Genomic DNA, 12,888 nt, shown 5'->3' with positions numbered 1-12,888 from the left:
CTAAATTTGGCGGGAATTTAATTTGGCGGTCGCTTAAAAATTTAACCTTAAGATGGCGTCAAAATAGCGAAAAAATAGCAAAAACACCTTAAAAGAGATCATATTTTCAAAATGTTTAATTTGGCGGGAATTTAATTTGGCGGATGGCGGAAAAAATAAATTTTGGCGGGAACTTAATTTGGCGGATTTCCGCCTAATCCGCCAAATTTTCTTTCCGCCAAAATTTCTTCCTTTAAGGTAACAAGTGTAAATAGAAAAACAGAAACGACCCAGGAAAGTTTAATTGTATACATCTTCATCTTCTTTAGTGTTTAGTTATAATAATAAAAATCCAAAACAACTAAACAAAAGGACGATAAAATGTTGCTGAAACGACATTCAATGTGCCAAAAAGAGAAAATCTACAAAAATTATAATTATACAGAAGTCAAATACTTAGTAAATCCAAACTTTGCAGCTAAGTAAATAAGGAACTCGATAAGGAACTTTGAGGCTGAAATTCTCTTAAAAAATAAGGAACTCCAGGCTCAGAGCCACGTTAAGGTTCCTTATAAAAAACATCTATAAATAAGAACAGGATAAGAACAATTTGAGGCTGAAAGTGCCAAAAAAATAAGAACAGCCGAGCCTCAGAAAAATTTTACTGGTTTTTATAAAAAACAAGTGTTTTCAAACAATTCTCGGATAAGAAAGCCAACCCAACAGATCCGACACTTGATACCGAACCAAAAGAAACTGTCAAAATTTCAATTTCGTTTTGAGAAAACAACGAAAATGCCTCAAAAAAGTTCCTTAGAAAATTTCCACCAACTCACCAATGACTGTTACCAAGTCTCGATTATTTGGAAAACCAAGAAAGTCTAAAACTTATTCTTTTTGAAGGATAAGAACAAATTTACGAAGGAGTATGCTCGTGTGGTGAAAATTATGTTGGTGAACAGAACAAAATGTTGCAACTAGATGGGCCGGACACGATACAAGTTTTTTTTTTATAAGAACAAACTATATAAGAACATAAGGCTTCGAGGCCCAAAAATCTAAGAACATTCTAAGAACATACTAAGGCTTCGGAGACTTAAAAACATGCAATTTCTTAAGAAATTACATCAAAATGCTCAAAAAATGCTGAAAATAAGAACATTTTAAGAACATTTTTAGACATCAAATCCAAAAAACTAAGAACATCCGAAGGCTTTCCGAAGAATCCGAAGAATTTTTGACGTTCTTATAAAAAAAAACGTGTAATGTTAACCATAACTCAGAACCCGCTAAGCATTTAAAAGAAAACCTCACCCATCAATTTGATTGGAGATTTAAAAGCTCCCATAATTGATAAGGAAAGAAAGTTTCTAGAAGCTTCGTTTATAGCTACCATGGGACCGTCACTTAACAATCAACTAGAAACAAAACAATGACAACTGTTCAGAAATGGCATTACTTGAATATACCCTAAAGAATAATTTTATATGCATTTACATTTTTATCGATTCCTTTGTATAGCGCTTTTATGAATGAAATTTTTACTTGTAGATAATTAGGCAATTTTTTCAACATTTTTGATAGAAAATTTGTGATTTTCTATCATTCTATGTTTGTACTGACAATGGATGGCGTAGCCGAAAAGCTTTTACTATGATTATGAAATAAATTTTGATTCTTTAATAAAACTATGGCGAATAGATTGAACATATAAAAAAAAGTTTTTGTTCTTTTTTCGTATTTCTGACGTTCTCAGATTGAAGAGTTTCTGATACAAAAATGAAGGTCATAGCATTATTTTACAAGAAGTTGATTTTCTTCTCACTTCATTTTTTTTTCTTTTTTTATAATATTCCACTCCAGATTATCTTTTTAACAAGCGATACTTTTATGGACCTACCTGGTTATCAAACTAATCAGTGAACATTGAAACAATGAAACACATAAGACATAACTGGTCAAAATACAAAAAAATAAAGAAAATGAAAGCATATCTATTGAGAGAAACTATCAACACTATTGAAAAAGATTTTTGAAAAAGAAATAAAAAAGCTATTAAGCGCTTTTCTTTATAAAAACCACTATCAGAAAAATGCACAGCTTAATAAATAAGGTTTCCAGAAAACTCAAACCGTCGCACTCTACCGTGACATTTTCTTCTGTTAGAAAAAAAATAATAAAAAAACAATTTGGCTAATAACATTGTTCTATGCTCATAAATAGTGATTCTTATAGATAAAGATTCGTTTTTCAGCCAAAAAAATAATAAGTGTTTACAGAAAACTCAAATCATTACCCTCCACCGTGACATTTTCATCGTAAAAAAACTAATAAAAATAATAATAATAATATGGCTAAGAACATTGATGTATTCTTATCAAAAGTGGTTCTTATAGATAAAAATGCGATTTTTGAGCCAAAAAATTTTTTTTGCAAAAATCTGCTTGAGCCATCCTTTAACTATGATACCCTACTTTCATGCTAAAAATCAGAAAAAATTAATGATCCAATTTTTCAAAAGTCCAAAAAACCCGTTTTTAAGCCGTTTTTTGGCCCAAATTTGCCCAAAAAATTTTTCTTTCGAAAATCGGGCTCCGTCACATTCGAGGGTTTATGGTCATGCACCTTTGTGCCAAAAATTAGAAAAAACTAATGAGCCAATCTCGAGAAAAGCTGGTAACTAACACACTAACTAACGAACATGGGTTAATTTATAGGACCTCCACCCCACCGGGGTAGGTCCAACAAGCACAAAACTGCTAAATAATTCAAATTCTATCAAAAGTCATTTAGGTTTGAAAAAACACTGCCAGTTAATTTGAAATAAACTTAGTAAAAAGTAAAATGTAAAAGGGAGCACGAAATTTTTTGGGTACTTTCGCTCTTTTAAGGCCGGTTTCCACTTGCGCGCGCTACGATTGCACTTTTGGGCTTCAATCCTTTTTGCTTCGAAAAAAGATTACGTCATAAAAATGTAGCGCGCGCTTGAAAAAAAAGTTGAACACATTTCAACTTTTTTCAACCGTTACGTCAGTTCGCGCCAATGGAGTTGCTTCATTTTTCTTTTGACCAATAGCGTGGAAGCTTTGCTCGAAAAAGCGCGATCGAAGCGCGCGCAAGTGGAGACCGGCCTTTAGGTCGAAAAATGCCAGGTGTAAAGGTGTAAAAAAGCAACGGGGCCCCAAAATTAGTTTTTTTTTGGGGGGGGGCACGGCCCCCCAGCACCACGCTACTGCCCGCTAAGTTGTGTTATTTCGACAGGATTGCAATAGACCTTTTTTTAAAGAGGCAGCCATGTTGAAGAATTATGTACTCCAGCATAAAAACAATGATACAGCCCGGGGGGGGGGGGTACTTACAAAATGGGTGCCGGGTATATGCGAGCCATAAGGGTACCTTTTCTCATTCCTCAAAAGTCTCTCAAAGGGGTACAAACTCAAAGGTCAGTCTCTGAAAGGGTCCCAAAATCACGAAAATCAAAGATTTTTCTCTCAAAGGGTCACGATTTCCAAATATTTTGACCAAAATTTGGTGAAAATCAAACCAAAATTTGGAAAAAATGGACCAAAATTTAGGAAAAGTCTCTCAAAGGGTCCGAAAATCACCAAAATTTTGTCTCTCAAAGGGTCGATTTTCGATTTTTGGCTCGGACATACCCGTCACCTAGCAAACCTAGTACCCCCCCCCGGGTGATACAGCCATGCATAATTACTGTATCATGCATGTTTTAAAAATTATGCATGGCTGTATCATTGTTTTTATGCTGGAGTACATAATTATTCAACATGGCTGCCTCTTTAAAAAAAGGTCTATTCAGTTTTATTTCATTTTGTTTATTTGTGCCGTGATTCATTTTTTTCTAATTTGACTTCTATTTCTTAGCTCTATATATTTCAAGCACTTTTAAAAAGCTTTGTAGCGTTATAATTTAATATTTAATTATTGCATATTAGAAAAAAAACTTTAACCCTTTAAGTACCGCGGTCATTTTTTCTAAGTTTTTTAAAGAAAATCGCTAGTTCAAACTTTAAAGGCTTTTATCTCCGGATCTAGAAGGAGTTAGAAGCTTGTTCATAGTTCGTTGGGGGGGTATTAGGTAAGGGGAATTAAAGCACGCAGACCTGCCTGAATGATAGAAAGGTGCCCAGGTCAAGCAGGGCCAATTTTGGAGGTTCTTGAATCATTTGTTGACTAAAAATGGTCAAAAACCGATCAAAATCTTAAAAGAGTGGATTTTCGACAAATTTTTGCATTTTCTTGACTTTTTGGCTTAAAATCTCGCTGGAAAAACTCACTTTTTTTTGCTTGACCATGAAACCCAATTCCTACGAGTTCTACTCAAACTGGGCATTACAGGAGGACTTGGCCCTCCTTTATAGCCCATGTCTAGTATACTCGTCATTGGTACTTAAAGGGTTAAGGGTTAGAAAGGTGCGGTAGATGCAATGTAAGGATACCTTTTCACTTCTCAAGAGCTGCACTGTAAGGGTCCGATTTTGAAAGTCGATTTTTTGTGCGGCATATACACGGTTTTTTTATAAGAACATCCAAAACTTTTAAAGCCTTTGGATGTTCTTTACTCTTTTAGATTTAAGCCTAAAAATGTTCTTAGCATGTTCATATTTTCAAAATTTTTTGAACAATTTTGTTCATTTTCCTAAGAAATTGGGTATTTTATAGTCTGCAAAGCCTTAAAAAATGTTCTTAACTTGATCTTAACATTTTGGCCATTGAAGCCTTATGTTCTTATATAGTTTGTTTGTATAAACAAAAACGTTTTTTTCTTTATTAGAACCCAGTTTATAAGAACATTCAGGCTGAAATTCGTCGAAAAATTAAGAACATCGTAAGAACATGCCCAGCCTAAATTTGAACAAAAATGACAAGAAACTTCCTCTTTTCAAGCAGTTTTAACTGAACTTAGGAATGGATTTTCTAAAACCGAGAGCCCGGGGGGGGGGCAATGAGGGGTATGTGCGGACGGGACCTCCGAAAACCGACCCTTAGAGAGACTGATTTTTGCTGAAAAGGTGACCCTTAGAGAGACTTTTTGAAATGTTTTTTTCGATTTTTGAAAAAAGTTATACCCTTACAGAGACTTTTTTGAATTTTTTTTTTTGATTTTTGAAAAAAGTCATACCCTTAGAGAGACTTTATTACAATTTTTTCTCTGGAAATCAAAACATTTCCTAAAAATCCTGATTTTTCCGACCCTTAGAGCCTAAGTACCCCCCCGGGACCGAGAGTCAAATATTGTCCAAATTTTACCAAGTTTAGGTGCCCTTTATTTTGCATGATATTGTCGATTTAGAGTAGTCTGGAAAATTAAGAACGCATTAAAAGAACATTTTAGGCTGAAAACTGCACGGTTAGGTTTTCTAATAAAAAAAAAAGTGTACCGTCGTTTAGAATTCGAGTGTTTTTCATATTTTCTTAGCTCTATGTGTGCCTTTATGCGCAAAAATACTGAACTAATCGTGAACACTCAAACTCTGACACATTAATGCTCAAGATGATTTTTTGAAATTTCAAAGTTAGAGTTTGTATTTCGAATGAGAACCGATAGATATGTGTAATTTCTTATAATATACGATTTACTTATCAAAACAAATAGACGTGAAAGCTTGCTTGCCTATCAACACAAGTTACAACACAACACACTGTTTTTAAATTTTAGGAAGTTCATATGTAAGATATGTGTTTTTTCTCTAATAAAGTTTGGGGTTTCGATAATATGGGATTGTGTTTGTTTGAAGGCTCCCCATTTCTCAAGAAACTTGGTTTTGTTAGCAGTTCTTTGTGCTTTTATGTTTTATTTTCTCTATTACTTACTCATCGTAGACGTAATATGTTTTGATCACATTAAATGAGATTTTTCCCTATATTGATGAAAAAGCTTTTTCACTTATTCATTTATATGGTTAAAGATTTCATAGCAGAAAATTATGTTTAATCTTCAATCCTCGGCTTGGCTCTTACGAAAGTTACTTATGAAAACTACTCATTTTGAGCAAATTTAGCTTATCTCTTCAATTCTCGGTCGGCTATGTATTTTTTTGCCTGAGATTGAAGATCGAAGGTTCAATGAGTTTTACTCTTCAACTTTTTCGAGAAGAGAAATTTAGCCACACCTTAAGCTAGGAGGAGCTCGAAAACATTCCTAATGAAGAATTAGGTCCTAGAGGGTAAAAAGTAAAGCAAAAGACCTTCGATACAAGAACTTTATGAGAAAAGCACTACAGGGTGTCCGGAAAAAAAGTATCGAGTTCGAACATGATTCTGAGTAGAAGGTTGTTGCGTGTGTTTAACAAAATGTAAGAAAATATTTACAAACACAGTAACAATTGTTTTTACATTCAGTAATTATGATAAAAAAAATTTACTTTCTTTACAATTTTCACGACGTTAAAGTTATTGAGAATTGTTATGTTATTTGTCTCGTGACAATTAATATGACACAGAGATAAACTTTGATAAACATTGCAAATTTAGTGAAACACACACAAGAACTTTCTTTCTATAGAAGTGGTACGACTGGATACTTTTTTTCCGGACACCCTGTATAGCTGAAATCTTATTTGTTAGTTTATATATTTCAGATAAAGAGAAAACCAAACTAGAATGAAATGGTAGAACAAAGAATGAAATTTTTACGTTACCTGATGTTAATATTCGTTGTTGGGATGTTCATCATACTGCGGAAAATGTCTTATTCATCGAGATGGACTACAATGCTCAAAAGACCAAACCTAAAACCAAAAATGAGGTTTTTTACTCGATCCAAGCAGACTTTTTCTGACAAATACAATCTTTTACGGAACGAATCTGAAGTGCCGTTTGAGGTTTGCAATACTTTTAAATACTCGCCTGCAGATTGGACACTTTACGAGCTAGCAAGATATAATTATTCACTTGAGAATACAACTTGTAATAATCTTTATGAGAGTTTGCTTGAGGATGAGATTATGGTATATAAGAAATACGGCGAGACGCTAAAAAGAGCCAACAAACGAGTCAAATGGATTGTCCACACAGATGGCGCGATCACTTCTTTGGGATGTACAAAATACACTCGAGAATGTGAACCAGGACCATTTTATGATTATAAACGCCAGATGAGAATCGATACACCCCCTTGTTGTCGTAGGAAAATCATGCAAACTTTAGAGCAAGTTAGTAACCATTTAAATGCAAACAATGCTTCGTATATGATCGTTGGAGGTTATGTTATCAGTTATGTTCGATCAAAAGGTATTTTGCATTATGATGAGGACATTGATTTAGTAGTTGATTGGAAACATTGGAAAACAGGAAATTTTCAAAGATGCAATGAATGTTTTGACCAAAAAATTCGGTTTTCATCAGACTTGGAGAGGTGCTAAAAGAATGAGTTTGGAATTTAGTAAAACGAATGGTAATGGCCTAGGAATGTGGGCCTATGAGATTGATTCCAAAAACATATTCAAGTTTGATGATGTACACCTTCCAAAATACGATGGAAGCATAATGGTACCGCCGAAAATGGTTATGCTTAATAACGTCAAAACAAAAATGCCACACGATTCTGTGGCTTATTTGAAGAAAACTTATAAAGAGTGGAAAAGTGAAGTGGATTGTAAGAAAAAAGACGGAAATGCCAGGAAATGTATCTAATTTTGTAAAGATTTTTTAAAGTTTTTTTAAAAGATTTTTATTACGTACACATTTAACTCATTCAAAAAAGTTACGCTTTTTATTCTCAAAATACAATGGAAGCATTCTCCATTTTCCTTAAGAAATACAATGGAAGCATTCTCCATTTTCCTTAAGAAATACAATAAAAACATTCTCCATTCTCTTTAAGAGATACATTGGAAGCATTCTCCATTTGCTTTAAGAAATACAATAGAAACATTCTCCATTCTCCTAAAGAAATACATTGGAAACTCTCTCTAATTTCCTTAAGAAATACAATGAAAACATTCTCCATTCTCTTAAAGACATACAATAGAAACATTCTTCATTTTCTTTATTGGAAACACTCTCTATTTTCCTTAAGAAATACAATGAAAACATTCTCCATTCTCTTTAAGAGATACATTGGAAGCATTCTCCATTTGCCTTAAGAAATACAATGAAAACGTTTTCCATTCTCCTTAGAAATACATTGGAAATATTCTCTATTTTCCTTAAGAGATACATTGGAAGCATTCTCCATTCTCTTTAAGAAATACAATAGAAACCTTCTCGAAATACGATAGAAGCATTCTCTATTTTTCTTGAGAAACACAATGGAAACAATGGAAACATTCTTTATTTTTCTTGAGAAAGATTTGAAACATTATCCATTTTCCTTTATAAGTACACCCCTCCTCACAGACCCGGTGGGATTTTATCAGCGAGTGGGGGTAAAAGTAACGGACCAAAACTCGATGGGGATTGATATTCCCATATTTCTTATGGCTAGGAATTTGAATTCCATTGTTTTCTAGCCAAAAAAATCAGTGGGGATGGAAAAATAGAACAATATTTGCAGTGGGGAATTGCTTATCTGATTATTTTCAGCGGGGACAAAAATCAGAGTATAATCTTCCACTGGGGACAATATTTTGGCCAATTTTCCCAGTGGGAAGGGTTCCCACTGGGTCTGTGAGAAGGGGGAGTATAAATAGAATGGAAACACGCTCTATTTTGACGAAATGACGAAAAACGCTCTCAGCCACCGAAGAAAGTCTTCCGCCATAATATTTCAAAAAAGTCCAAGCACCCAGCGCCCAAATATTTGAAAGAATTTGACTTATTCATGTTTCTTATGTTGACTTTTTAGAAAACTTGTACGAGTTTTTTTTTATTCACCCTTCAAAGACAACCTAAAGGTTTACTCATATATAGCTGAGAGGCTCGGCCTATACTGTCTATGTAAAAAAATTTCGACGTACCGGACCTAACGGAAAAACAGACGAAAGACAGTAGTAGGTCGAGTATTAATGAAGATACAGTATCATGGCACATAATTCTATTGGCTGTCAAACAATTGTTGGAATCATGTGATTTATTGTTTTGATTAGAAGTGCGCGAATCTTGTTGGCTAACCTTATCAACGGCTTTTTTTGGCATGAAATCCAAACCAAATGTAAACAAATTCAAACTGGGTCATAAATACCATACTCTCACTGAGTAGCTTTTGATGGGATTTTTTCATGTATGTGGTGTAATTTTGGTTAGAGAGTACGGATCTCCACACTAACTCATATACTATGAGTGTTTTTTTTTCTCTCGATTTCTTTCAGTTACACAGGGAAAATTTATTTTAAATTTTTTTTTAGTTACAGATGTCCATATTTACAAGTAATTTGGAATTCAAAGAAATTTGAGTCATTGAATTCCAAAGAAAATAGTTTTCAGAAATTTGTTAACTTACATTTTGCAATATATAGAAGTGCTGTCAATCTTTTATAGCGGGCATTTATACTTGACCCTTATAAATTGCTTGAAATTCAACAATCCCAGACTCTCAAATTGTTCTTATTTTCAACGATTTTGAGCCTCACTTTTTGGATAAAATTGTTCTTATTGATTTTGGTATGGGTCGTGCGTTTAAAGAGAGACATGTTTTGAAAATGATTTGAGAGTATTGAGAACTTTTTGAAAAACCTAAGTATTTGTGCAAATACTAGTCTAATGTTTACCGTGAACAAGGAAAAGATAGATGATAGTATGGACTTGTTATTTCTCAATTTTAATTTTTGTATACTCCTATAAAATAAAATTTGTTAAGCTATCACGAGCTATCATATCTTTTAAGACAGGCTGGGCCTCTACTAGCTGAAAAATAAAAAAGAAGAAAGAAGAAAGAAGCAAGAAGCAAAAAAAGAGCGAAGAAAAAAGATTGATTAGGAACTAAACACAGGGCCGGCGAACCAATTTTGAAAGTGGGGCCAAATAGTAAGTGTCTAAGGAGGCGCCACCATGGTTGGTTGATTTTTTTTTTCTTAGCAAAAAAGTGGGGGGGGCATTAAGGTTCAATAAATATGGGACCAAAACTCGATGGGGATTGATATTCCCATGTTTTTTATGGCTGGGGATTTAAATTCCATTGTTTTCGAGTCACAAAACTTAGTGGGATGGAAAAAGAACACAAGATTTTACAGTGAGGTTTATCTGATTAATTTCAGTGGGGACAAAAGTTAGAGTATAATTTTTTCACTGGGGATGATATTTTGGCCAATTTTTCCAGTGGAAAGGGGCCCAGTGAGTATGTGAGAAGGGGGTGTATTAAGAGCGACATATCTCGATCATCTGGGTAAGGGCTTTCTACAATCCTTGGTTCAAGCACTTTGTTCTGATTGTTGCCGATTGTGGAAAGAAACGGTTTCACAGTTTTCGTCTTTTGGTAAATGAGTTCTGGCAAGATTTTATTTCATTTATTAATGCTAAACCTGATTAGTCGATCCAAGAGAGAGGGAGGGGGGTTAAAAAGAGACTGTAAAAATACTGGGCGATATTTCGCTTCACTGTGTACTGTACGGGTTGAAACTTGATAGCTAAATCTATGTTTGAATAGTCGCTTCCAGATCGAATCCTTTCAGGTTCAACAGCGAAAAAAAAAATGTTAAAAAAATGTAGGGCAACAGAAAGACTAGGATTTGAACTTTCGATGGATTAAACTATTATTAAAAAATCTCGCGTGTAATTGACCATTGCTTGATATATGACACTTCTTTTGATTTAGCGACAGACTTATCTATTGGGTTTTTTGGCAAACGATATTATTATCCAGACAGAAGAGAGAAATTGTATGGACTATTCGAAAAAATCGAAGAGGAACTAAAATACTGTTTATATTTGAAGAAATTAAAAGTTCGTCTCTCTAGAAAAATACACAGTGGAAAAGCTTTAGCTGACGGGGATAAAATGAAGGGGAAAAATAGGGATTGGGTTTTTTAACGTGTATATCAAAGACCAACATCAATTAAGGTAAAAGGTAAATTTTTCCGCTTTTAATATAAGAATAAGAAGTGAATTATCATTGACGATGAAACTTAAGAAATTATCCATTCATTATTTTCAGGAGATATTAAAGTCACCATGGTTGGGCAGAAGACAAAAGTTTTAAACTGTGTGGTTATTATATTTTTCGCAACAATTTGTACGTTGCTGTGGAACATGTCTTATTCATCAAGATGGACGACTATGCTCAAAAGTCCAAACTATAAACCAAACAGTTCTTTAATCAAGCTATCTGGAGAGACCGATAACGGAAAATATAGTCCTTTGCAAAATGATTCATTGAAAAAACCAAGCCATAGGACGAACATATCATTTTTCAACCAAACGAGCGAAACTGTTCCAAACAACGTTCTAAGAAACGAATCTTTGAAATCTTTTCAACCGATCTGATGATACATTTTCGGACAAATACAATCTTTTGCGAAACGAGTCTCAAGTGCCGTTTGAAGTTTGCAAGACTTTTAAATACTCGCCTGCAGATTGGACACTCTACGAGCTGACAAGCTATGACAATACAATCGAAAACCTAACTTGTAATAATCTATACAAAAGTCTTTTTAAGGACGAAGTAATGGTATACAAAAAGTATGGGAAGGAATTAAAGCGATCTCACAAACGAGTCAAATGGATTGTCCACACAGATGGAACAATCACTTCTTTGGGATGTACAAAACACACTCGAGAATGTGAACCAGGACCATTTTATGATTATAAACGCCAGATGAGAATCGATACGCCACCTTGTTGTCGTAAAAAGTTCATGCAAACTTTAGAGCAAGTTAGTAACCATTTAAATGCGAACAATGCTTCGTATATGATCGTTGGAGGTTATGTTATCAGTTATGTTCGATCAAAAGGTATTTTGCATTATGATGAGGACATTGATTTAGTAGTTGATTGGAAACATTGGAAAACAGGAATTTTCAAAGATGCAATGAATGTTTTGACCAAAGAATTCGGTTTCCATCAGACTTGGAGAGGTGCTAAAAGGATGAGTTTGGAATTTAGTAAAACGAATGGCAATGGCCTAGGAATGTGGGCTTATTGGATTGATTCGAAAAATTTATTTAAGTTTGAAGACTTGTTTCTTCCAAAATATGATGGAAGCATAATGGTACCACCAAAAATTGTCGTTTTAAATAACGTCAAAACAAAAATGCCACACGATTCTGTGGCCTATTTGAACAAAACTTATAAAGATTGGAAAAGTGAGGTGGATTGTAAAAAGAAAGATGGCAACGCCAGAAAATGTATTTGAATAAATCATTTTGAATACGTTAACTGAATTCCTTTGATTACAGCCCTTACGAGAAACTCCTGTTTAGAAGTCCTTAGTTTATCCTATATCTTTATATAAGTATCTTCTGAGGCTCAGATTTTTTTAATTCGTTCTTAAGTTTTGGCCAAATTTCACCCTCGTGTTCTTATAAAAAAAGCGTGTACTTACAGTTACAAGGAATTTGATTGACTGATTTTTTGTTACCGACAATCGATCTTCGTCTTGTTCTTAGCTAATGGAGGGGAAGAAATATGAACTTCGTAAGTGCTTAAAAGAACCATAAGAAATCCGAAATGAATTACTTTCATAATTCTTTAAAAGCTACTGCAATAGTTTAATGATATTCATGACGTAATCTTTTATACGGAAGCACCCGAGATAACCCGGAACTAGTGGCAAAATAACAAAAGACTAGTGGCAAATTTTGCCACTAGTTCCGGATTATTTTGTGTGCTTCCGTATAAAAGATTACATCATGAATATCATGAAATGAAACTTCGTCAAACTACTGAGAAATTTTGCTACTGCGTGGTCTGTATAGACATATTAAAACGAAAATGTTTAATTTTCTTGGAAATTTTATATATTTTTAACGCTATTTTTTCAAATGACATCATGGACTGACATCTGCGACGGACCAT

At 34.0% G+C, this 12,888-nt stretch overlaps 2 protein-coding genes across 2 annotated transcripts in view; one reads left to right on the top strand and one right to left on the bottom strand.

The window, feature by feature from the left end:
- Window positions 1-6,728, bottom strand: part of LOC136814414 (uncharacterized) — a 48,580-nt gene extending 41,852 nt beyond the window's left edge. The window contains exon 1 of the mRNA XM_067070957.1: window positions 6,639-6,728. Coding sequence (XP_066927058.1) covers window positions 6,639-6,673 — 35 coding nt within the window. The 5' untranslated portion in view covers window positions 6,674-6,728. The remainder of the gene's footprint in view (window positions 1-6,638) is intronic.
- LOC136814452 (uncharacterized) overlaps window positions 1-12,888 on the top strand; it is a 792,139-nt gene that overhangs the window by 324,147 nt on the left and 455,104 nt on the right. The window lies entirely within an intron of this gene.

This window comes from Clytia hemisphaerica, unplaced genomic scaffold (genome assembly GCF_902728285.1).
Source record: "Clytia hemisphaerica strain Z4C2 unplaced genomic scaffold, Clytia hemisphaerica genome assembly, whole genome shotgun sequence".
Taxonomy (NCBI): Eukaryota; Metazoa; Cnidaria; class Hydrozoa; order Leptothecata; family Clytiidae; genus Clytia; species Clytia hemisphaerica.
The sequence above is the reverse complement of the archived record's forward strand: the minus strand, read 5'-3'. Positions and strand labels throughout refer to the sequence as shown.